We start from the raw sequence: 27,250 nt of genomic DNA, 5'->3' as shown, positions 1-27,250 counted from the left end.
TAATTTTGCACACTTACGCATTTCCGATGACAATACATGAATCAATAATCAGTTTCACTTACTGGTAAATTAATCCATGTTAATTAAGAAATGAAATTTTCATATGAAATTTAGTTCCAGATTTCACCAATAGATGGCGCTAGTAACAGACATATTAAAGGAAGTGTTAAAATATTGATTACACAATTATACTAAAACAAACCCAAGACTAAAAAGTTGTATATAAAAATACTTTTTAAAAACCACGTTTGTATTAAGCTAAAAAGTGTACTAAAAAGTAAAAAATAAGTCTCTCATCACTCGAAAAATAAAAGCGTGAGCGCTTTTCATTAATCAACATTCAAAAAACACTTCCTAAAATCTTAGCAAAAGCACCCACCTTTTATTTTAAATGAGATGTATGAGAGACTTGTATTTTACTTTTTAGTACACTTTTTAGCTTAATACAAGCGTGATTTTTAAAAAGTATTTTTTTTATATACCGCTTTCTGACTTACCGGTATGAGAAAACCCGCACCAAAGACATACCGTTTGACTCTTCTTGATGTCTAGTTATGAAAGATTTTTGTGATTGCCCCTTTGTTTTGATCCTCTAGACTAGGGGTCCCCAACTCTGGTCCTGGAGGGCCGCAGGTTTTCATTCTAACCCTTTTCTTAATTAGTGACCCGTTTTTGCTGCCAATTAACTTTTTTTGAATTCATTTTATTTGACTTGCTCTTGAAGACTAAGACTCCTTAATTGTTTTTTTCCTTAATTAGCAACCAAACAATAATGAGATACAAAATGAACCAAAATATCACCAACAAAAACGTGACCAACATGGTTATTATACAATATCTGAAAATAAAGAAAGATGAAGGTCTCAGGAATGTTGATCTGCTCAAGCCCCCAAAACATTTTAACTGAGCTGCTCTTAGAAAAGAGGAAATCAACAGTTTAGGGAATGTCTGCTATTGCACAATGAGAGCAGCAGCAAGCCATGGAATTAAAGAACAGGTTTAATTAACGACAAGAATCAGCGACTAATTAAGCAACTGGTTGGAGTGAAATTGGTTGGAGTTTGAGGCCCTGACTTATTGGTCTTCTGTTGGCTCACTCACTTCACATTTTGTTTGTTTGGGTGCTTTTTAAGTAAAGAAATGAAGCAATTCAGATTAATAAATCTTAAAAAACAAGTCAATTAAAATGAAAAGGAGTTCATTAGCAGCAAAAACAGGTCACTAATTAAGAAAATGGTTAGAATGAAAACCTGCAGCCACTGCGGCCCTCCAGGACTGGAATTGGGGACCCCTGTTTTAGACCCAAAAATCCCTCATTTATAGACCATTTTTGGACCATACTTTGCGCATGAAGTTACACCCTTATGATAAAGGAATAAATCAACAAGTGTCTGCTGCAAAAACGACCAAAAAGATTTTAAGTTGCATATGTTGTATCAGCTGACCTACTAATTAATAAAGTATCTATCTATCTATCTATCTATCTATCTATCTAATGGGATATGAGGGGTTAAAGTTACCCCTTTTCACAAAACTTTGGGGGAAAAAAAGGGGATCAGTAATACAGGCATGTGGAGTGTCGTTTAATGCTATTTTGAGCTTGTAGATCCTGATATTTTTTTATAAATATTTTTTTTTTGTTTTTACCAGTTGTCCCAGCCCTTTAAGAGCCACCTGCACAAGGTTAGAAGTGGCTTAATAGCTCATAACACCTTGCTAGCGCAGCGAAACCGTGTCCTCACGTTTAATGATTAACAATATAGATTATTTCAATGAAGTTAAAGTTTAATCTGTATAATATAACATATTTTGCTGAATTTCATCTTAAAAATGATATCGTCATCATATGTAAATACGTGCTTTATAAAGTGGCGCAGGTTGTGCAATATTATAACTATCGCAAGTTTACAGTGAGGTGATCGTACTAATAAGTACAAACAGTTCTACAAGGAGCACTTGATGGACTGATTGAGTGCGTTTAGAGCTCTTGGGATGAAACTGTTTCTGAACCATGCGGTCCATACAGGAAAGGCTCTGAAGTGTTTGTCGTATGGAAGCAGTTCAAATAGACTGCATGGCTGAGGCAGCGTGTGCTTGATGCTGTATGCTGATAATTCTCTTTCCAATCAGCTGTCTGTAGAGCTGTGATTCCACACTCAGATACGGTGATATAAATACTCCGAGTGGTGCAGTGAGACTAATATGGAAAAAGATGATCCATTGTGGCAACCCCTAACGGGAGCAGCTGAAAGAAGACAAAGAAGGTGCAGTGAGAGTAACAACGCCAAAGCAGTTATGGTATTTGGAATAGTTTGACCATTCTGTGGACCATTATATTGTTACAGGTTAATTATCATCCATTCATCCATCCATCCTCTTCCGCTTATCCGAGGTCGGGTCGCGAGGGCAGCAGCTTGAGCAGAGATGCCCAGACATCCCTCTCCCCGGCCACTTCTTCTAGCTCTTTCGGGAGAGTCCCGAGGCGTTCCCAGGCCAGCCGGGAGACATAGTCGTTCCAGCGTGTCCTGGGTCTTCCCCGGGGCCTCCTCCCGGTTAGACGTGCCCGGAACACATCACCAGGGAGGCGTCCAGGAGGCATCCTGATCAGATGCCCGAGCCACCTCATCTGACTCCTCTCGATGCGGAGGAGCAGCGGCTCTACTCTGAGCCCCTCCCGGATGACTGAGCTTCTCACCCTATCTTTAAGGGAGAGCCCTTATTATAATTATGATCAGATGCATTAAACTAATATACAATACTAGCCATGTGTGCACAACTATGTTGCGCGTGTTAAAGTTGTCTGTGAAGGGCTCCCTGTTTAAACGCGGCTGCCAGTCGTGAACTGGGCCCTTCGTCGCACAGCATTATAATTTTTTTATAAGGGAAACAAAATTACAAAACAAAACCCTTGGACATTGATTCGATAGGAACGGCCTACTCGGAATCACCATCCAAATAGTAATTATGTGGTGGTGGAGGGGCATTTCTGCTTCTCTCCATTCACAGTCCGTCTCGTTTTCATGACGCTGTCGTTTCCTCTCGCGATCTCTTCTCAACCTTTTTCCAATCTCGCAGGTTGTTTTGTGACAATCCAAAGAGTAAGGAAGAACCAATGCTTCTTTCTTGAACTCCAAACGCCGACTGATGGAAAATCACAGAAGTGTGTTCAACTTATATACTCTGACTGCCGACTCCAAGAAGCGGGTGAACATTCGATCTGGACGAAGTGCTGCCAACGACGGCCGATAGAAACAGAAAAAACCACAGTCTCGACAACGAAGCAGGTGTCGACGCCAGATCTAAACACAAAGAGTGGTATCAAAAAGTGTTTGTAAAGAAAAGTAACAACCAAGGCAGTGTCAGTTGAACATGAATTTGCGGACAAACAAAGATCAAGATCCAAATGAAGATTATATATAGAGATTAGTTAATTTAAAGCACAACAATTTGTTTAGTTTGAATGTCTGTGTTTTGAGGTGTGACTGGAGTACTACAGTCTTCAGTACTATAAGCCTGGAGGAGATTCTTAATGCAATGCCTATGTTTTAGCTGTCTCTCTACTGCCATCTAGTGCTTCTTCTAATTAATTCGCGGACAAACAAAGATCAAGATCCAAATGAAGATTATATATAGAGATGCGGTTCATTTCAGTGTATTTATAAAGCCGTGTCAGGGACGTGGATCTAAAAAAGAAAGGGAAACCACACAGGAACAGTAGCACTGCTTTGACGCTGGGTGCCGCCAGTTTGCAAAACTGAGCGGAGAACTTGCGTACGCCAAGCATTTAGTTACCATGAAAATGTGCGTGGCTTTACGGTAGGTTAGGTTTTATACATTACGATTTGAGTGTGGAAACGGGTTTACGCAACATTTTTCTGCATACGCACCGTTTATACATGAAGCCCCTGGTAGTGTAAATGCAACTTCAGTCATACAATGGGACAATTTAGAACAACTTACAGTGGAACCTTGGGTCACAAACGTCTCGGAACACGTACAAATCGGGTTACGACCAAAAAGTTTGCCAAACTTTTGCATCTGTTCACGACCACACACTCGGTTCGTATGCGCTGATGATTTCCGCACATGTTCAGTCTCTCCCTGTGCATTCGGACTGGGCGGTCTCGTGGCCTGGAACCCCTACAGATTTTATTTTTTTCTCCAGCCTTCTGGAGTTTTTTTTTGTTTTTTCTGTCCACCCTGGCCATCGGACCTTACTCCTTTCTATGTTAACTAATGTTGTCTTATTTTAATTTCTTATTTGTCTTTTATTCTTCTTTTCTTCATTATGTAAAGCACTTTGAGCTACTTTTTGTATGAAAATGTGCTATATAAATAAATGTTGTTGTTGTTGTTGTTCACGGTGAACTCTTTGTGCTCTATTTCATTTCCCTTCCGGTTTGTAAGCAGTGATTTACGCACATGTTCAGCAGTACATTGTTCTCAGTCAGACGTGCAGAGGAACTCTACCTCAAAACTGTAATCTCCTCTCCACCCAGTTCCTCCACACTTCCTTCATGCCAGAACTCTACTCATGCAAGGTTAGTTTTTGTATAAATTACGGATTTTTCAAATGTTCTTTTCTTTCCCTGTGCTTAAAATTCATAAAAAAAAAAAAAAGTGTTTACAGCGATCGTGTTCGTAAGGCTATGAGCGTCAACTCTTGCAATGTTAGTTTTCTCTGTTGTTCAAGGTTTTTCAATGTTTTTACATTTAGTTTACTATTACAATGTGCATTCTATGGTATAATTAACTATTTTTGTGCTTAAAAATCTTTAAAAAAATATATATTTACATTCAGCTCATACGGTCCGGAATGGATTAATTGTATTTACATACAATCGTATAGGGGGAAATTGCTTCGGGTCACGACCAAATCGAGTTGCAACCAGAGTTTTGGAACGAATTACGGTCGTGACCCAATGTTCCACTGTATCAGCCAAATATGCAAGCCTGTGAAATGTGGCTGAAAACACAAAATGGACATAAGAATAACTCTATGCATGGACACAAGTACACAGGCCTGGGATTCTGAACCAAGGACTCTGAAGGCATCCGCACGAACGACTGCAGTAGTGAGCAAAATGTAAAAAATAAAATGAACAGATAAAATAACAAACATTGTCTGCAGAGTAGTCAGTGGGTCAACACTAACAAATACACTACCAGCCAAAGGTTTTAGAACACTTCAGTTTTTATGGAAATGCATGCAGTTTAATGTCTTAATGTATAGTGAAATAAAGGCACAGAGCAAATAAACAATGGCAAATAAAAAAATAAGTCAAGGAATCATTTAAGTGTACAGATTTGATTCCAATTTTTGATTTACCAAAGTATCCACCTTTTGCTGATATAACAGCCAAACTGTAGTAACCCTGTGATTCAGAATGCCAGTCACTCTGTGCAAGTCACCAACTCTTCCTCCAACATAAGAACCCCAGACCATCACATGTTTGGCAGGTGGTGTCCTACACTGAGGAATCATCAACAACTCAACGGCGTACAAACACACCGTGTGATGAGCCAAAAATTTCAAATTTTGATTTATCGGTCCACAAGACTTTCTTCTAGTCTGCAGTAGTCCACAGCCGGTATTTCCAGCACTCGATTTTGTCTTTTACTGAAAGGCTTTCTTCCTGTCACTCGCCCTGTCAAACCCGCAGCACAAACTCTCCTCTTCACAGTACAAATGGACACTCACTTTTGTCAACCTGCTGTGCTGTGAGGCTCCTGTGATCACACCAGCTGGGGACCTTCAGAAACTTGTCTTCTGATTGGCTGGTGACTTTAGCTCTGCTAGATCTCTTCCTTTCAGAGTTTCTTCTAGTTTCCATTTGCCGTTTGATTGTGTAGGACACCACTGGTCTCACTACCACTTGGATTTTGTGTTTTTGCAATTTCTCTAAATGAAAGGCTTACACTTCTACGGGTAATAATGCTTGGTCCGATTTAATTTGTTCATTGCCATTTTCTTGTTATTATCACTTGAATATTGTGCACCCTTCAGAGGGTGTAGTAATCCAATCTGTTCCAAGTCTGCTTTAAGACACGCAGAGGTTCTGTAAGTAATCAACACAAGTTGGGACACCTGTGCAAACTGTTTGCTTCAACTTGCAAGGCTTCATTTATTTTAATTGCTGCAGAACATCTGTAGGTTGTAACCTGTTAGTTCTTCCCTGAAGAAGGCCCGTTTGTAATATTTTGAAAGGTTTCTGTTTTTTATCTGGCAATTTACCGTTTACCTTTTCACCATTTCAACTCTTTCAGAGCTGATGTCAACTTTTGTCAAAATTCAGGGGTAGAGGACAGTAATCAGCTGTAAACTGCAACAAAACCCACCCTTACGTTTTAGTTTGACTCTCTTTGCTAGAAGAAAAGTTACACAGCTTTGCTGATTTAACCTCGATTCCCTACTCGTGCATGAGTAATGAAGAGCAAACAACCTCTAAAATGGCGTCGACATCTGGCAAGGGACCAAAGCGAAAGTGCAAAGCAAAATACTCAGTGGACCTTTTACGTAATTTCGTTGAATAGGACTCTGACTTGTCAGACTCTGAGTTTGTTGCAAGTGCTCTGGAGATGGATATCGAAAACGAAAGTGAGGCACCGGTATCATGTGATCAGTTCCCAGCTGATCGTGGTGCTGAACACTTTTGTGTAGCTGATGCGCCTACGGCAGCGCTCGCCTGGGAGGACCACCACTTATGATAACAAGAAGTACAAACCATATTGTGTCACACTGCAACTGCCACCGCTCCACTCACCTGCCGTGCGAAGAAGACAGCCAGCCCACCGTGTATTCCTGTGACCATCGAGGTGTCCCAGCACAGCCACTGCCACCAGAGATGCCAAACATGTGCCATCATCAGCCACAGCAACAGACGTTTTATGTTGATTTATGTATGAAACTCTGTGTGCTTTTCAGAAAACCGAGTTTATTGGAAAAAATATTCAGGCCTCAAAGAGTTAAGTCATTCATTGCGTTGCAACGGATTAAATTTGAAGAAAAACTGAGGTGATCCAAAAACTTTGACTGGTATTATATTGAGACACTTGTAAAGCGCTATGCTTCTTCTCGCCCTCTCAGGTTTGCTAATGAATGGTGTCTGCTGATGCCACCTGTGTGTGTGTCATCAAATCTCAATGCCGGCTCTTTTTATGTGTAGCTCCAGGCTGTTGGAATGAGAGGCCCATCTCCATTTGAAATGCTGACTCCATCAATGTGTTTAAGAACCATTCGAAGACTCCCTTGATCTGTGAATTTCTGTTTAACTGGTAACGCCTCTGGTTTCAGTGTAGTTTTTACAGCCTTTAACTGATGCTAACCCTACCAGTGTATCCGGGCTCGAGGCCAGCTCCAAAATGGAGGCCGGGTTGATAGGTTCTTGTGAATAAATTAGCTTGCATTTGGATTTGAGTTCTTTACTTGAGATGATCAATCTTGTAACCCTGTTCTGTAACACTTGTTCCCAAACTGTCCTCTGACTAATGTTAACTTGATTAGGTTGACCTCTTTTGTAAGTCACTTTGGACAAAACGCATCTGCTGAGTGAATAAATGTAAAAGCCAGCCTCTTCTTTCAGAAAGCAATGAACAATGATGTTCACTAAGTAAAGGCAAATCTCATTTCAAATTATGGTAGAAAGAGACCCGAGGACAAAAACTGGGAATGAAACCACGTAAGCTAAAAAGAAGGTAAATAAATTAAAGTCAAAAGATTCATGACAACTTACCTCTCCTTTGTTCAAGAAATGTGAAACTCTCTTTTTCTGACCAGGAAAAAGAGTTGTTAAAGTGCCATCTGCAGTCGTCTCTTCAGGAAAATCCTTAGATGCCTGCAAAATAAAAAAAAAACAGTTAAAAACAAAATGTTATATAGACAAACATTTGGATGAGAACAGGCCATTCAGCCCAACATATTTGGACAATCCTATCCTCCTAATTTCTCTAAAATACTACCAAGTCTTGATCTGAAGATCCCTAAAGTGCTACCCTCTACCACACTACTTGGTCGTTAATTCCCTCGGTCTGTGATTCTCTGTAATGTACAATGACACAAACTGATCAGTCACTACATTAACTCCACCTGCTTAATATTGTGTCCCCCATCCACCCAACGCCACCCCCCCCCCCCCCGATGCCACTAAAACACCCTTTGATCCCCACACACAGGGGTACTAAACCCACAAGACCTGCGGTTTTGGAAATGCTCTGACCCAATCATCTCACCATCACAATTTGACCCTGTCAGAGTCGCAAAGATCCTTAATTCTTGGCCTTCTGTCTTACTTCCATCACATGGCCTTCAAAACCCGACTGTTCACTTGCTGCCTAATATGTCCAAAACCCTTGACAGGAGCCACTGGAACAACAGAATCCATGTTATTCACTTGTCCTGTTAATGGTGTTGCTGGTTTGTGTGTATATATATATATATATATATATATATATATATATATATATATATCCATCCATCCATTTTCCAACCCGCTAAATCTGAACACAGGGTCACGGGGGTCTGCTGGAGCCAATCCCAGCCAACACAGGGCACAAGGCAGGAACCAATCCCGGGCAGGGTGCCAACCCACCGCAGGACACACACACAAACACACCAAGTACACACTAGGGCCAATTTAGAATCGCCAGTCCACCAAACCTGCATGTCTTTGGACTGTGGGAAGAAACCGGAGCGCCCGGAGGAAACCCACGCAGACACGGGGAGAACATGCAAACTCCACGCAGGGAGGACCCGGGAAGTGAACCCAGGTCCCCAGGTCTCCTAACTGCGAGGCAGCAGCGCTACCCACTGCGCCACCATGCCGCCCTATATTTTATATATATATATATATATTATATATATATATATATATACACATACAGTATATACAGTAATCCCTCCTCCATCGCGGGGGTTGCGTTCCAGAGCGACCCGCGAAATAAGAAAATCCGCGAAGTAGAAACCATATGTTTATATGGTTATTTTTATATTGTCATGCTTGGGTCACAGATTTGCGCAGAAACACAGGAGGTTGTAGAGAGACAGGAACGTTATTCAAACACTGCAAACAAACATTTGTCTCTTTTTCAAAAGTTTAAACTGTGCTCCATGACAAGGCAGAGATGACAGTTCTGTCTCACAATTAAAAGAATGCAAACATATCTTCCTCTTCAAAGGAGTGCCCGTCAGGAGCATATAAAGTCACAGAGAAAAGCAAACAAATCAATAGGGCTGTTTGGCTTAAGTATGCGAAGCACCGCGGCACAAAGCTGTTGAAGGCGGCAGCTCACACCCCCTCTGTCAGGAGCAGAGAGAGAGAGAGAGAAAAACAAACAGTGAAAAATCAATACGTGCCCTTCGAGCTTTTAATTATGCGAAGCACCGTGCAGCATGTCGCTTCAGGAAGCAGCTGCACAGAAGATAGCAACGTGAAGATAATCTTTCAGCATTTTTAGACGAGCGTCCGTATCGTCTAGGTGTGCGAACAGCCCCCCTGCTCACACCCCCTACGTCAGGATCAGAGAAAGTCAGCGCAAGAGAGAGAGAAAGAGAAAAGTAAGCTGGGTAGCTTCTCAGCCATCTGCCTATAGCGTCCCTTGTATGAAATCAACTGGGCAAACCAACTGAGGAAGCATGTACCAGAAATTAAAAGACCCATTGTCCTCAGAAATCCACGAACCAGCAAAAAATCCGCTATATATATTTAAATATGCTTACATATAAAATCCGCGATGGAGTGAAGCCGCGAAAGGCGAAGCGCGATATAGCGAGGGATCACTGTATATATATGTATATACATATACACATATATACATATATATACAGTGATCCCTCGCTACATCACGCTTTGCTTTTCGCGGCTTCACTCCATCGCGGATTTTATATGTAAGCATATTTAAATATATATCGCGGATTTTTTGCTGGTTCGCGGATTTCTGAGGACAATGGGTCTTTTAATTTCTGGTACATGCTTCCTCAGTTGGTTTGCCCAGTTGATTTCATACAAGGGACGCTATTGGCAGATGGCTGAGAAGCTACCCAACTTACTCTTCTCTCTCTCTTGCGCTGACTTTCTCTGATCCTGATGTAGGGGGATTGAGCAGGGGGCTGTTCGCACACCTAGACGATACGGACGCTCGTCTAAAAATGCTGAAAGATTATCTTCACGTTGCTATCTTCTGTGCAGCTGCTTCGTGAAGCGACATGCTGCACGGTGCTTCGCATACTTAAAAGCTCGAAGGGCACGTATTGATTTTTGACTGTTTGTTTTTCTCTGTTTCTCTCTCTCTGCTCCTGACGGAGGGGGTGTGAGCTGCCGCCTTCAACAGCTTTGTACCAGCGGTGCTTTGCATACTTAAAAGCCAAACAGCCCTATTGATTTGTTTGCTTTTCTCTCTCTCTCTGACAGTCTCTGCTCCTGACGCGCACTCCTTTGAAGAGGAAGATATGTTTGCATTCTTTTAATTGTGAGACAGAACTGTCATCTCTGTCTTGTCATGGAGCACAGTTTAAACTTTTGAAAAAGAGACAAATGTTTGTTTGCAGTGTTTGAATAACGTTCCTGTCTCTCTACAACCTCCTGTGTTTCTGCGCAAATCTGTGACCCAAGCATGACAATATAAAAATAACAATATAAACATGTGGTTTCTACTTCGCGGATTTTCTTATTTCGCGGGTGGCTCTGGAACGCAACCCCCGCGATGGAGGAGGGATTACTGTATTATATATATATATATATATATATATATATATATATATATATATATATATATATATATATATATATATATATATATATGCGTCACTGTATTGTGTACCTTTAATTTCCTCTCGCAGTAATACTGGTTTGTATTTCCATAAAACGCCTCTAACTTTCTCTGACAGTAATATTGCGCATCGTGCCGTGCCCCGCGCACTTCACCAGAAGACACCCACACACGGACACCTGGACGCACATAGGGATTTTATATATATATATATGTATATGTGACTATATATACAGGAACACTTCTGGCAGTAACAGGATTTGAATCTGCATCCTTCCAGATACCAGTATAGATCCTTAGCCACCAAAGCAGTTTTGAGATTTTAAAGGATTACGTTTTGCTGTTTTTTTAACACCCCTAAATATTGATATATTGAAATGTTCTTTCTTAGTGGATACCTACTGCCCTAAATGTACCATTTTGCCAAATTTCAGCTTTTCTAGATAAACAGGATATAATGTTTTTGTTAATGACTGAGTCTGACAACTTTGCATTTATTTATATAAATGAGTATAGTGAGTACAATGAGTATAGAAAAGAATCCCTTCGAATTTTTTTTTTTTTTTGCTTTACAGCCTTAAATGTAAACACACAAACTAATATTTTTTCCAGCTTTACTTACCCAATGCAATCTCAAACATCCAAGTGAAAGATACCACAGCTACAGTTCAGAAAAATGATAAAAAAATCAAAAACAAGAAATCTTGAGATTAATAAAGGATCACCCCGCTCCTAAACTCAATCAGGTGTAAGTGCCCACCATTCCCATTGCGGTTACTGGCTTCCTTCCACATGTGATCAATTGTAAGGAGTGTGATTAGTGAAGCAGTTCCTGGAGAATTCATTCCCTTGCTTGGTAGTGCAACTGACAGCACACAACTGACTATGGGTGGCAAGTCACTTTCAAAAGATCTCAGGGGTAGAGTTGTGGACAGACATAAGGCAGGAGATGGAGACAAAAAATCTCAAAGGCTTTATCAACCCCAAGGAGCACAGTGAAGTCCATCATAAAGAAGTGTTTGGTACTAGACACCGTATGACTCGGGCGCCGCCGAGAGTGGCAGCCTTTTCAGCAGCTCCATGTACGACTTTATTTTTCTACTTTTATTTTTCTCTTTTTTATTGATCACTCCTATCACTTTATTTTATGTGGATTCGTTCCCTGGACACACTTACTTTTACAACGTGGGCATGGATTTTTTTGTTTTTACCTGCATTTTTATTACTCTTTAATTTAATATTGTTTTTTGTATCAGTATGCTGCTGCTGGAGTATGTGAATTTCCCCTTGGGATTAATAAAATATCTATCTATCTATCTAGGACCCTCCCTTGATCTTCCAAACTGGATGGAAGAGCAAGGAGGAACCTGGTAAGAGAGGCTACCAAGAGGCCAATGGCCACTTTGAAGGAGTTACAAGATTTTATGGCAAAGAGTGGTCATTGTGTGCAGGTGACAACAATTTGACAGGCGCTCCACAATTGTGGCTTGTTCAGGAGGGTCACACTTCTCAAGAAAGGCACATTAAGGCTCGTTTGAGCTTTGCCAGAATGCACCTTGAAGATTCTGATGCCAACTGGAAAAAGGTCTTATGGTCATAGGAGACCAAAATCAAACTCTTTGGCCTCAACACCAAACGGTGCACCAATGCAGCTCACCATCCACAACGCACCATAAAGCATGGAGGGGGCAGCATCCTGTTATGGGTGACCTGGGGCTCTCGTTAGTGTAGAAGGAAAAATGGATGGGGCATAATAGCGTCAAATTCTTGAGGAAAACCTGCTACCCTCTGCCAGAAAGTTGAAGATGGGCAGAATGTTCACCTTTCAACACGACAACAACGACCCGAAGCACACAACAAAATTGACCACCCAGTGGCTGAAGGAGAAAAACGTGAATGTCCTGGTGTGGCCAGTCAGAGCCAAGAGCTAAATCACACTGAAAATCTGTGGAAAGATCTGAAGATAGCAGTCCACCAACAATCACCATCCAATGTGACCGAACTTGAACAGTTAAACTGTAAAGAAGAGTGGGGGGCAAATATCTAGATGTGCAAAGCTGATAGAGAAGAATCACCACAGACTCAAGGCTGTCATTAAAGCAAAAGGGGGGTCAACAAAATGACACTGACATGGGGGGGGCTGATCCTTTATTAATCTCAGTAGGTCTTATTTTTGATTTTTTTATATTTTTCTGAACTGTAGCTGTGATATATTTCACTGATGTTAGAGGTGGCATTGAGTAAGTAAAGCTGGGAAGAAATATTAGTTTGTGTGTTTACATTTAAGGCTGTAAAGCAAAAAAAAAAAGAGAATATTTCAAAGGGGGGGGTTCTTTTCTATACCCACTCTTTGTGTGTGTGTGTATATTATATATATATAGCTCAAAAAATTAAAGGAACACTTTTTCATCAAAATACAGCATCAAGTTAATGAAGCATCTGGGCTATTGATCTGGTCAGTTAAGTAGCAGAGGATTGTTAATTAGTTTTAGCTGCTTTGGTGCACTACAGGGGCAACAATGAGATGACCCCCCAAAACAGGAATGGTTTAACAGATGGAGGTGGATCGTAGGACACTAGGGACCGTCAAATCGCAACATGATGTTAGGTAAATGAGATGAGTGAGCTTGCTGGGCTGAGTGGTCTGTTCTGGCCACTGTTGTTCTGGTGTTCTAAAGGTGAGCAAAGGAAAAGAATAAGCAGGTAAATTATGACAGACGGGTACCAGCGAGAGTGAAAGGGGAGGTCTACAGGACAGTAGTTAGACCAGCTATGTTATATGGGTCAGAGACGGTGGCACTGACCAGAAAACGGGAGACAGAGCTGGTTAAAGATGTTAAGATTTGCATTGGGTGTGGCGAGGACGGACAGGATTAGAAAGGACGACATTAGAGCAGGCATGTCAAACACGCGGCCCACGTGACAGATCCAAGTTATCACTAAACTTGTACAAAATGATTACTATCGTTTGTGATTGAATCATTCTGCATCTTCGGTGTTACTTATTGACTTTTCATACTTCTGCCTTCTGACAAAAGCGCGTTTTCCCATGGCATTATGGTACCAGAAACGTCATCTGCTAGTATAGTCACGAGCCTTGTCCAATGTTAATGAGCCGCGATGTCGCAACTGAAGTGCGACATGTGCAAACTGTGCACCTGCACAGGGCTGCAGCAGCCTGGCAGCAGGGGAGTCCTTAGGCATGTGCAAACTGTGCACCTGCACAGGGCCGCCACGCCAATATATATTGAATATAAAACAGAAAGAGAAAATAACAACACAGCTGAAGGCAACGTGGCTAAAAAACATTGTGTTTCTTGTTAATTAGTACTCTGTATTTACTAATGTCGCTTGAGTCGGAGCAGTAAGCTATATGTAGTATTATAACGTTCTGCCGTAATGAGAATATCACGGGCCGCCACTTGGTTTTCAAGTTACGGACACGTGCATATAGAAGCGTGTCATGAGCACAAGGCGGCTATGCAGTGTCCACAACGGACATGGCCATCCGCCGTGCATAAGATACCATATTGACATTGGTGGGCGAAGGGGCCACCGATTCTTTCTCTGCCACAGCCGCCACAAGCCTAGAGCCCGGGCTGCTGAGACTGGCCACTGGGCAGAACTGACCATCACAAGTAGTAATAGCTTGCATATTTTCACGTTTTTTTGCTCTAGTTTCATGTAATTTTGTGCTAGTATTGTAACGAACAGTTAGTGCAGACTATCGACTTATTTTACAATATAAACTTTGAAGTAAACTTAGTAAAGCAAAATTTGATTTTTGGAGGATTTGTTTTCCAACTTGAATTACTGAGCAATGAATTCAGTGAGCGTTTTCATAATTTCAGTTCACATGAACAGGACTTTGCACTGTTTACGTCACCATACTCTTACAACGTTGAGAATGCGCCTGAGAATATCCAAATGGAATTGATTGAACTGCAGTCAGATTCTATTCTGAAGGCAAAATACAACGAAGTTGGCGTGCCAGGCTTGTATGCTTACCAGCCACCCTTGTATGTGCAGATCCGTAAGTTGGCATCGAGAGTACTGTATGTTCTGAAGCACTTACCTTTATGGACAATTGTTTTCGTTAATGAAAGCTACCAAAACCCCACATCGCTCAAGACTTGCCATCGAGCACCAGTCATCCTTCATAAAAGTTGCAGCTGCACAAGATTTCAAGCCTGACATTGACGAACTGGTTACTAACAAGAGATGCCAAGTGTCAGGACAAAACGAATAGATCTCACACTGTAAGACTCCTACATACGCAATGAATATAATGAATATAATATAATAATAAAAGGACCTAGCTAAGAGGCTAAGACTCTAATTGTATGATGTTGTATGGAGATTGTATGGGAATAAATTGCTTTTCTTTAAACTTTAAGTGTTACATTTTTTAAAGTTTTCAATATTGGAAAAGAAAGCTATAGTAACTTTGTATAATAGTATTTGTTACAGTGCAGCCCGCTGACGCATGTATGGCAGTTGAAGCGGCCCACCAATGGTAGTGAGTTTGACATGCCTGCATTAGAGGGTCAGCTCAAATTGGACAGTTGGGAGACAAAGTCAGAGAGGTGAGATTGTGTTGGTTTGGACATGGGCAGAGGAGAGATGCTGGGTATATTGGGAGAAGGGTGTTAAGAATGGAGCTGCCCGGCAAGAGGAAAAGAGTGAGGTGGATGTGGTGAGAGAGGACATGTGGGTGGTAGGAGTGACAGAGCAAGAAGCAGAGGACAGGGAGATATGGAGGTGGATGATCAGCTGTGACAACCCCTAACGGGAGCAGTCTAAAGAAGACTATACACAAAAACAATCCCGTTTCCCATAGGCTCAATGTATTAACATTCACGTCCTCGACTTTCGTATCATGTCCTAGGCCTGTAACCCCCACAGAGGTTGAGGACTGCCTGTACAGTGGAACCTCGGTTCACGACCATAATTCGTTCCAAACCTCTGGTCGTAAATCGATTTGGTCGTGAACCAAAGCAATTTCCCCCCATAGGATTGTATATAAATACAATTAACCCGTTCCAGACAGTACGAACTGTATGTAAATATATTTCTTTAAAGATTTTTAAGCACAAATATAGTTAATTACACCACAGAATGCACAGTGTAATAGTAAACTAATGTAAAAACATTGAATAACACTGACACCCAGGCTCGCGCTCTCTCAGCAGCGCACTCTCTCTCTCTCTGTGTGTGTGTGTGTTTGTGTGTGTGTGTATGTGTGTGTTAAACATTGCAGCAGTTCGCACTATAGCTTTACAACCCAATTGCCGTATAAACACTTTTTTTTAAATGAGTTTTAAGCACGGGGGGGAAAAAAAAGGAACATTTGAACAAATCCGAACTTTATTTAAAAGCTAACCAAGAAAGTAACATTACAGGAGTTCACGCTAACAGCATTACAACCCGATTGCTGTAAACACTCTTTTTAAATGAGTTTTAAGCACAGGAAAAAAGATGAACATTTGAAAAAAGAGAAAAGTAACACTGCAACACTTTCTTCTCACCACTCTTCACTTGCTTAGAAGCCATGGTTAACTGCAAAAGCACACGAAATACCGCAGAGCACAAAGAGTTCACAGGTAAAGCACACACGTCTGACTGAGAACAATGAACAGGGAGAGGCTGAACACGTGCTTAAATACAGTAATCGGTGCTTACGAACCGGAAGGGAAATGAAATAGAGCACAAAGAGTTCACAGCGAAAGCACGCACGTATGTGCAAGCACGCACATCTGACCGAGAACAATGCAACACGTGCGGAAATCATCGGCGTGCACAAACCGAAAGGGAAACTGGCTTGTTCGTATACCGAGTGTGTGGTCGTGAACCAAGGCAAAAGTTTGGCCAACTTTTTGGCCGTAAACCGAGTTGTACGTGTACCGAGACGTTCGTGAACCGAGGTTCCACTTGTGGAAAGCATACCCCCGGACACAAGCTAAGTTTCCATCCAGTTTTTTGCGACGTTTTGTTATCGACAAACAGAATATACGTAAAAAAAAATGTGCGAAATTTGCTGTCTCCAGCCTGTTTCCATCAAACTGGCTTTTTATCGATAAAATGGTGTGCGTGATGACGTCATCCCCCCCCAAAACGAACTGTCGCATAACTTTTGTTGTATCGCGAAAAAAATCTGCCCTTGAGCCGTTTCCATACATAATTTTGTGTATGTCGCAAATTATCTACCTTTTGTTTTCCACGTTACGCCCCCTCCACTAAACAAAGAAACAAAGAAATGGAGAGATTATTCAGACAGTTTTTTGAAATTTGCCAGCTTACTGTTATTTCAGTTTCACAAATAATTGGAATTGTACATAATATCCGAAGACGACAGCAGAATGAAGCAGTTGCTTGTCTGATAGCCCTAGAGCTCGAAGAAAGTACCCCAGTGCGACGAAACCCACGGGTATGGGAGAGACGACGGAATAAGACCTTCTGGGAGGAGGTGGTGGAGAGACACTTCACAGAAAATCTCTGGCTGCAACATTTTATAATGACACGGCCGACGTTTGAGATGTTGTGTGGATTCATCAGTCCTGATGTTGCGCCCATCACAGGTTGCCAACGGCCACCGGTTCCAACCCAAAAGCGGATTGCCATCGCCCTTTACAAGCTGGCAACCTGCGCCGAGTATAGAGTAGTTGGAGAAACTTTCGGGGTTAGTAAAACTACCGTCCATCGATGTGTATATGCTGTGTGCACCGCTATTAAAGAAAAATTAATGCGCCGTTATATCAGACTTCCGACTGTAGCGGAGGCCAATGAAATTGCATACCGCAATTCCTTGGTGCATCTTGTGCCACAGATGTACGGTGCGCTGGATGGCAAGCATGTGCCTATTCTTCCCCCGACGGAAGGCTACCGCGATTACATTAATCGCAAAGGGTGGCCATCTATTGTTCTCCAGGCCCTTGTTGATGACAGGTGCATGATACGAGACATTTGCGTTGGCACTCCTGGAAGTGCCCATGATGCAGCTGTGTTTGCAGCATCGGATCTGTACAGGTGAGCCTACCTTTCAACATCCCTTCACAGTGCGATAACAACTGAATTAACCTGCTTCCCTTAAGGTTTTTAATTAAAACTGAAATTTGAATTAATACAAAATAACGACGTTTAATCAAAAAAAAAAAAAACTCTCTTCATCAGACCATGCGAGCCGCTCCGCCATTCTCGTTTTGATTGCACGTGATGAAAATGTGACACATTTATTTGCGTTAAAACCCTTTTTTCCGACAAAAACTGTTTCCAATGTAGTTTTTGCGACATCTGAAGTATCGACATGGAATTTATGCGCTAAAGTTAAACGGAAAAATATTATGTCGACATGTACGACATTTTATCGATAATTAGCATTTCCATCAGCTATATCGGTAAAAAAATTTGAAGCGCTAAATATTTTTTCGCAAAAACTCCTTGGATGGAAACCTGGCTACAGACAGACATGGACCAGAATGTCCAAAACACTTCTTTTTATTTCCTTTACGCACCACAATGCCTTCCTCCAACACTCTTTTTCTCCTTTCTTTCTTTTCTCTTTCCGACCTCCTCTCCCTTCCTCACAAGCTTCGTCTCCTTCCTCCCAACTCTGGCTCAGCTTCTGGAGGGAGGCAGTCCCCTATATACTGACCCGGATGAGCTCCAGGTGCTCCCCTTGATGACACTTCCTGGTGTGGCGGAAGTGTCAAGAGAGTCCCCGGAAGCACTCCGGGTGCCCCTGGGAATTCTTCCGGCAGCACTTCCTGGTGTGGCGGAAGTGCTGCCATCCAGGACTTCACGACTGTCTGGGCGCCACCTGGTGGTGACCACATCCTCCGGTAGGGATGAGTGTCCCAGCTCCGGTCCAGTGGCCCATAAGCAGACCCGGGCAGCTGCCCCCTTGTGGCCCAGGGGAAGTATTGTCTATCACAGGGACCATCCAGGCGTCCTGGCTGGGTAGGGTCCCCATCCATCTGGGACACACTGTATATGTAAATTTTTATATGTCTGTTATATTATTACTTTTTTGTTTTCCCTGGATAGTCTTGTGTATCCTTCTGGCCCACCTATACAAGTTGTGTCTATTCTGGAGCTAACCTTTGCATGTCAGCATTTTGTTGCAATTTATTTCTCCACCCCCATGTCGTCATTATCAGTGTTTGTTATCATCTGTATTTAGAGGACTTCAGATGCTTTCTATTGCATTCTTTTCCTAAACCATTGCTTTTGAGCATATAATATACAAGGGGGCTCCGCCCCCTGCTCGCTTCGCTCGCCTACCCCCGGCGTTTTGAACCCGTGCCCGCTGGGCAGCCACGTGTGAGGATGACACACGTTTAATACGGAGCGTTCGCCCGTGTCACTCTGGGCCCCCCCACTGTTAATACGGAGCTCCGTCCGTACTATTATGCGGTGCATTGTGGACTACTGCGGACCCCGTAGTGTTTCCCGTTTCAGTTTGTATCTCGGTCAGTCGAGCTTTTGTTTTTGAAGCTTTTGAATTCCGGTCTTCATTATCTGTAACCTGCTGTCCATGTGTTTGGCCCCCTCGTTTAACCTGTTTATGACGTTTTACTTTGCTTTCTACTCTGTCTTTCATTTCTGATGTCGCTTTATTCTGCTTTTGTTTCAATGACACCTGGTCCGTGGTGAATATATTTTCCCTTTTTCGAGTAATAATTTTCATTTGTTTGCGATACTGTGATGTTTATCATACTGTTAATAATGCATCACTGTAATGTGATTCACCTATGCTGTAAAGATTGGACGTGTGAGGATGACGTATGTTTAATACGGAGCGTTCGCCCGTGTCACTCTGGGTCTCCCCACTGTTACTACGAAGCTCTTTCCGAACTATTATGCGGTGCATCGTGGAGCACTGCGGACTCTGTAGTGTTCCCCGTTTCAGTTCGTATCTCGTTTAGTCGAGCTCTTTCTTTTTGGAGCAGTGCCTGCCTGGTCTGCGGCATTTCAGACGCACGTTGTAGGCGCCTGCGTTCATTAATTATATCCAGGCAGGCGTGTGTTTGTATCTCGGTCACTCGAGCTGTGTCGTGTTGAATCCATGCCTGCTTTGCCTACGCAGTTTGGGACGCACGTTGTAGGCGTCCACGTTTATTAGATCTGTCCACGCGGGCTCGGTGTTGAAGCTGTGTTAGTTGTTGAGCTGTTTGGTTTTGGAGCCGAGACAGTTTTGCTTCCACGGTTTCAGACGCGTGTCCGTACCATCTCGGGTTTGTCCCTGTTCTTTAATCCCTTTATAAAGTTTTACTTTGTTTCCTACTCTGTGTTTTATTTCTGACCTCGCTTTATCCCGCTTGCGGCATGTCAGACGGTCCGTAGTCTTTCTCGTTTTACTCTGAGCAGGTGGGCTTTGCTCTGTAACCTGCTCTCCATGTGTTTGTCCCTGTTCTTTAACCTCTTTATGACGTTTTACTTTGTTTCCTACTCTGACGGTTCGTAGTCTCTCCAGTTTTGCTCTGGTGCGGGGGGGGCTTTGTGTACCACCTGCGCACGTGCGTAGTCTCTCCCGTTTCACTCGGGGGGTGGGGGCTTTGTGTGGCACTTGCGCACTATGTCTTTTGCGTCCACGGGCAGGTCCCTGCGTCCATATCCGGTTTACCATTCTCGTTTAGTAATATGGATTCACTGTATTGCCATTCTTTGTTTCTGCTTTTGAACAGAAGCAGGTGATAGTTTTTCCTATGCACAGGTTATATAATCAATCTTGTGTACTAAGGGCCGTAAAAGTCCCGAATCACTGTGGCTCCAAAATCTTAAGGATGAACAAAAACTATGAAATGGAGAAAGGTGGGCGGTAATTGAGTCTGTCATTTTACAGACATCAGAAGCCTAGAAAAACAAAAAGACAATCAAAAGCAAATAACAAAAAATGTGGAGGGGGACTAAATGTTTTAACATTTTACTAACAGGGGGCTTTGGGATCAGCTATTTAACATGTGGGCTCATTAAAACATTTACCAGACACAGTGCTGATGTCCCAGAGAGATTTATTAACCTGTTTATTAAAAACAAAATATGCACTAAAATAAGCTAAACGACTCCAAAGAGAAACACATTCAGGGTCACAAGTTGTCTTCTCTTTCTTCATAAACAGAGCCCACTCCTTTGGGGTTGCTGTTGCAGTCTTATAATAAATCAAGCTACTGCACGAGTTTCTCTCACAACATTATTTCAGTTGTTCAGTTTATTTTAAAAATGTATGTAGTGAAAAGTCAAGCAAAATGACCCCCTTTTATTGGCTAACTAAAAAGATTACAATATGCAAGCTTTTGAGGCAACTCGAGCCCCTTCTTGACATCTTACCTGAAGAAGGGGCCGGAGTTGCCTCGAAAGCTTGCATATTGTAATCTTATTAGGTAGCCAATAAAAGGGGGTCATTTTGCTTGACTTTTCACTACATTCATAATGGCTAACACGGTACAACACCCTAGTACTATTAAAAATGTAGTAATTAACAGTTAGGTACAGCGGGATATCCAACATGGGTTAGCGATTTAGAAGTAATACACTTGAATGGGCCCCTCACTGCACGGCCAGAGTTTATTAACGAAAGCAACTAAAGGAAGTAAGGCAAAAAGACTTCAGCTGATACACTTGATATTTCTAAACACTTTATGTGATGCTTAGAACATGAGATTTTTAATTAAGGCCAATTTTTGGAAAAAAAAAAAAAAAGTTAATTATTAAAAATCGAGATAAGTTAATGCAGAGTATAAACACTGACCTTGACCATTTTTTTTTTTTTATCTTTAGTTCGACTTATACAATTTCTTGTATTAGGAATTTATTAGCTTTTGCATGCCCCTTGGGGTCAGAGCGCAGGGTCAGCCATTGCACAGGTTAACACTAGAATTACCAGAGCCTACAAAAAAACTCATAGATCCGTCCCCCCCTTAAATCTCTTTGCACCTCTCCATCAGGGTCTTTTGTCCTGTAAATGTGTCAATAAGCAATCACATCCCCCACCGCCGCACAGTTTTCTCAGCTCAAGTCTGTTTATCTGCGTGTCAGTTGTTTAGAGTTGTATAGAGTGAGAAGTCAAGCAAAATGACACCTTTTATAAAAATACTATATCGTTATTTGGAACACTTGGATTTCATGTGTGTTCCGTGTCTACAACAATCTATGTAAACACATCGTTAAAACAAACGTTTTTCATGTTTTAGTAATAATTGACAAAATGTAGACATGAAGTGTATAATGTGTGAAGCCTGAATTCCAAATATCAAAGAAACACTTTCACAAAAGGTACAAATATAACAGAACAAGTGTGCTTCTATTCAGGAATATAACTACAGAAAAAGTGTGGAGCCTTTCGCTTAAATTGACTCAACACGGGAAACCTCACACAGCCGGACACGGAGAGGATTGACAGATTGATAGCGCTTTCTCGTTTCTGTGGGTGGTGGTACATGGCCGTTCTTACTTGGTGGAGCGATTTGTCTGGTTAATTCCGAAAACGAAGAAGGCCAAATGGCTTTCAGCCACGTGAGATTGAGCATTAACAGGTCTGTGATGCCCTTGTATATCCGATGCTGCATGCGCGCTACACTGAATGGATCAACATGTGTCTACCCGGAGCCGAGAGGCGTGGGTAAGCCGTTGAACCCCATTTGTGATGGAAACCGGGGCTTGCAATTGTTCCCCACGAACGAGGAATTCCCAGTAAGTGTGGCTCATACGCTCCCACTGATTACGTCCTTGCCCTTTGTACACACCCCCTGTTGCTACTACCATGGTCGGGTGACTTGGTGGATTATATATAGAAAAGCAGCTGGAACCGCAAAGAACAATGAAAAGTCAACGTGGCTCAGAGGTGCATGTGGACTGTAGCAGAGACGAAAGTGACTCAGGTGAGGAGTTGGGGGCGGCACATGAGCAGGCAGTGCGTACTGAACGATGTATTTTTTTCAAATGTTTATTTCTTTACCTGTGCTTAAAAATCATTAAACAAGCGGCGTGATTATGCGGCGTATGCTACGCCGCGGGTTGGCTAGTACCATGTAAATCCTCATTTTGATTAGAGAAATTGGGTTATTGCAGTGGCTCCTAAACTTTTTTTTCTCTCCTTGCGACCCAGTTTTGCCTTTTGTGTGTCTTCACGACCCATAATTGCCATGGAATTCTTTTTTGCGCAGTTTAATGACGTCAGAGAGTTTTTCCCCCAAGGAGAACTCCAGAAGATTACTTGTGCACGTAAACGCAACTTAATTAACAAGGCTTCTCCCTTAACTGGGTTATTCACCTCAACCTGATGATGTGTGTGCAATTAAACACACTCACCGATCGACAGAACCGTGATTTAAACGTTGCCATATCCAGCCTTTCCCACAATTAGGGTTAGTTAGGGTTTATGTTGTATTTAAAAAAAAAACAAAAAAAAACCCTCTTTTGTCTGAAGAACCAGGATTCTTAAGGATGCTCTAATCTTTGCCTAACGTTCTGTTTTTGTGTTGTTTAAGTGTGCAAATTCATTTGAGAGTGGTCCAAATATCAGCAGGAGTGCACAGGTATCAATCCTGAATGTGCCCAGCAAATGCATAATAATAAGTAAAAAAAAAAAAAAATTGGGTCAGACACATGCGACCTAATAACTGGGAACTGCACTACTTGACATTGTTTGAGTGCAGCTGACGTTTAAAGTGCACTTAGCACAGCTGCATCTGTACACTGTCTACAGCAGTGGTTCCCATGCCCCACCTAGGCCTCTCTAAAATGATGATGTCCCCCACAATAACATACCTTATTCTTCCATTCATCCATCCATTATCCAACCCACTATATCCTAACTACAGGCTCACTGGGGTCTGCTGGAGCCAATCCTAGCCAACACAGGGCACAAGGCAGGAAACAAACCCCGGGCAGGGCGCCAGCCCACCACAAGGCGCACGCACACACACACACACTCCCCAAGTACACACTAGGGACAATTTAGAATCGCCAATGCACCTAACCTGCATGTCTTTGGACTGTGGGAGGAAACCCACGCAGACACGGGGAGAACATGCAAACTCCACACAGGGAAGATCCGAGTCTCCTAACTGTGAGGCAGCAGCGCCACCACTGCGCCACCGTGCCGCCCTACCTTATTCTTATTATTACCTATTTAAAAAGTGAACTCCTACTCACATGGACGAGGCCCATAATATCATTCATTTGGTCTAAACAAGCTTCCAAAGAACATGGAAACAAAAGAGGCAAAGGAGAGTTGAAGTGCTGACAAAGAAAGCACAAAGAAATTGTTAAAAATATATATATAATATGAAGTAATATGAAAATACAGCAAATAAAGTTTTGAAAGCCATAAGAAGAGATGTGATATTCATAAATATAAAATAACTTTAATGACAGCTTTTTCTCTAATATTTTGATCATTTTATATTTTTGTTATATTGCAAAATTTTATAATCATTGTTACAATTTGTATTATTTTAATGGTAAAACACGTTTTCTACGTAGAAAAACCCAAGCCGGTTATAAAACCATAAATTAAAGGGTTCTTCACCATCCATCCTATGTTTATATAAATATATAAATGTATCTAGCACGGTTGTAAGTCGCTCTGGATAAGAGTGTCTGATAAATTTTGTAAATGTAAATGTATCTGTAAAAAATAGTGAAAAGTCAAGAAAAATGACACCTTTTAATAATAATAATTCATTACATTTATATAGCGCTTTTCTCAGTACTCAAAGTGCTATCCACACAGGGAGGAACCGGGAAGCGAACCCACAATCTTCCACGGTCTCCTTACTGCAAAGCAGCAGCACTTATTGGCTAACTAAATAAAAAAGTGTCGTTTTGCTTGACTTTTCACTACATTCATAATGGCTAACATGGTACAACATCCTAATACTATTAAAAATACAAATAAAAATTGTTTATTTTTTTCTATCATTTTTAACAGTGAATTTCTGTTTTTTCATTTACTAACTTATTTAACGTACCTAAATTCTTGAATTGCCCCAAGTTGGGAATCACCAGTCTAGACGCAGGCCTGGAGGGATACCCCCAGGTTATCTGGCTCTCTTTCCCAGGCTAAAATGTGAGAGAAGTGGACAGAATGTTGACCTTAGGGTTCACCCTGCAGTTTCAGATCTCTGGTCGTAGCAGCTGGTGTTAAGACTTTAAAAAGTCTGGTTACATGTTGTAGGCCATTGTCTCATAGACATACTGTATATTTAACATCCCCAACCCTGCTTAGTCCTTCAATGAAACCCCTAAACCAACAAGACCAGAAAGACAGAAGCATCTAGACTAAATTTTTATTCCAAGGATTTAGTGTATTTAGCAGCAAAACAGAGACATACTGTAGGTAGACACAGAAGAAGGTGCAGATGTTAGTGACCTGCCTGTCCTGATGGATTCAGGCAACAATGACAGGTTAATGGAGGACTCTATTCCTCTCTCTCTTCTACACCCCAGTGTCCTGTACGTCCCATCAACCCAACCTCTGACTACTCAGCCTGACCGTGAGTTAGTCAGACAACTTTACATTTTTATTATTATACATTTATATTATCATTATACATTTTATTTTAGTTTACATTATATACAGTGCATCTGGAAAGTATTCACAGTGCATCACTTTTTCCACATTTTGTTATGTTACAGCCTTATTCCAAAATTGATTAATTTTTTCCTCAGAATTCTACACACAACACCCCATAATGACAACGTGAAAAAAGTTTACTTGAGGTTTTTGACAAATTTATTAAAAATAAAAACATTGAGAAATCCCATGTACATAAGTATTCACAGCCTTTGCCGTGAAGCTCAAAATTGAGCTCAGGTGCATCCTGTTTCCCCTGATCATCCTTGAGATGTTTCTGCAGCTTCATTGGAGTCCACCTGTGGTAAATTCAGTTGACTGGACATGATTTGGAAAGGCACACACCTGTCTATATAAGGTCCCACAGTTGACAGTTCATGTCAGAGCACAAACCAAGCATGAAGTCAAAGGAATTGTCTGTAGACCTCCGAGACAGGATTGTCTCGAGGCACAAATCTGGGGAAGGTTACAGAAAAATTTCTGCTGCTTTGAAGGTCCCAATGAGCACAGTGGCCTCCATCATCCGTAAGTGGAAGAAGTTCGAAACCACCAGGACTCTTCCTAGAGCTGGCCGGCCATCTAAACTGAGAGATCAGGGGAGAAGGGTGACCAAGAACCCGATGGTCACTCTGTCAGAGCTCCAGAGGTCCTCTGTGGAGAGAGGAGAACCTTCCAGAAGGGCAACCATCTCTGCAGCAATCCACCAATCAGGCCTGTATGGTAGAGTGGCCAGACGGAAGCCACTCCTTAGTAAAAGGTACATGGCAGCCCACCTGGAGTTGGCCAAAAGGCACCTGAAGGACTCTCAGACCATGAGAAAGAAAATTCTCTGGTCTGATGAGACAAAGATTGAACTCTTTGGTGTGAATGCCAGGCGTCACGTTTGGAGGAAACCAGGCACCGCTCATCACCAGGCCAATACCATCCCTACAGTGAAGCATGGTGATGGCAGCATCATGCTGTGGAGATGTTTTTCAGTGGCAGGAACTGGGAGACTAGTCAGGATAAAGGGAAAGATGACAGCAGCAATGTACAGAGACATCCTGAATGAAAACCTGCTCCAGAGCGCTCCTGACCTCAGACTGGGGCGACGGTCCATCTTTCAGCAGGACAACGACCCTAAGCACACAGCCAAGATATCACAGGAGTGGCTTCAGGACAACTCTGTGAATGTCCTTGAGTGGCCCAGCCAGAGCCCAGACTTGAATCCGATTGAACATCTCTGGAGAGATCTTAAAATGGCTGTGCATCGACGCTTCCCATCCAACCTGATGGAGCTTGAGAGGTGCTGCAAAGAGGAATGGGCCAAACTGGCCGAGGATAGGTGTGCCAAGCTTGTGGCATCATATTCAACAAGACTTGAGGCTGGAATTGCTGCCAAAGGTACATCGACAAAGTATTGAGCAAAGGCTGTGAATACTTATGAACATGGGATTTCTGAGTTGTTTTATTTTTAATAAATTTGCAAAAACCTCAAGTAAACTTTTTTCATGTTGTCATTATGGGGTGTTGTGTGTAGAATTCTGAGGAAAAAAATGAATTTAATCCATTTTGGAATAAGGCTGTAACATAACAAAATGTGGAAAAAGTGATGAAGCGCTGGGAATACTTTCTGGATGCACTGTATATATATATAAATATAAAACGTCTGTCTCTTTTTCACGAGAGAACTACTCAACAGATTTAGATCGTTTTTTTTTTTTTTTTTCTATAATTTGCTTGAGCATTTCAGTTGATTTTGCGACTTTTCTCATCGCACTAAGTATCATAGTTTACTGATTTATTTGCGTGAATCCGTGAGAAGCGGGACCTCAGGAGTGGGGAGGTGGGCGGGGACCTTCTCACTCTTGAACCAGCTTCCATTTGAGTCGGTCTGCCTCTCGCCACGCGTTGGAGCGCACCTTGCCTCGG

The 27,250-nt window shown here is 42.0% G+C and overlaps 1 protein-coding gene across 2 annotated transcripts in view; it reads right to left on the bottom strand.

Moving 5' to 3' along the window:
• rexo1 (REX1, RNA exonuclease 1 homolog) overlaps window positions 1-27,250 on the bottom strand; it is a 120,621-nt gene that overhangs the window by 69,453 nt on the left and 23,918 nt on the right. For both annotated transcript variants that reach the window (XM_051934975.1, XM_028816620.2), the window contains exon 3: window positions 7,734-7,835. In XM_051934975.1, coding sequence (XP_051790935.1) covers window positions 7,734-7,835 — 102 coding nt within the window. The remainder of the gene's footprint in view (window positions 1-7,733; window positions 7,836-27,250) is intronic.

The sequence above is a fragment of the Erpetoichthys calabaricus genome, chromosome 12 (genome assembly GCF_900747795.2).
Source record: "Erpetoichthys calabaricus chromosome 12, fErpCal1.3, whole genome shotgun sequence".
Lineage (NCBI taxonomy): Eukaryota > Metazoa > Chordata > Cladistia > Polypteriformes > Polypteridae > Erpetoichthys > Erpetoichthys calabaricus.
Note: the sequence above shows the minus strand (reverse complement) of the source record. Positions and strands in the feature narration are given on the sequence as shown.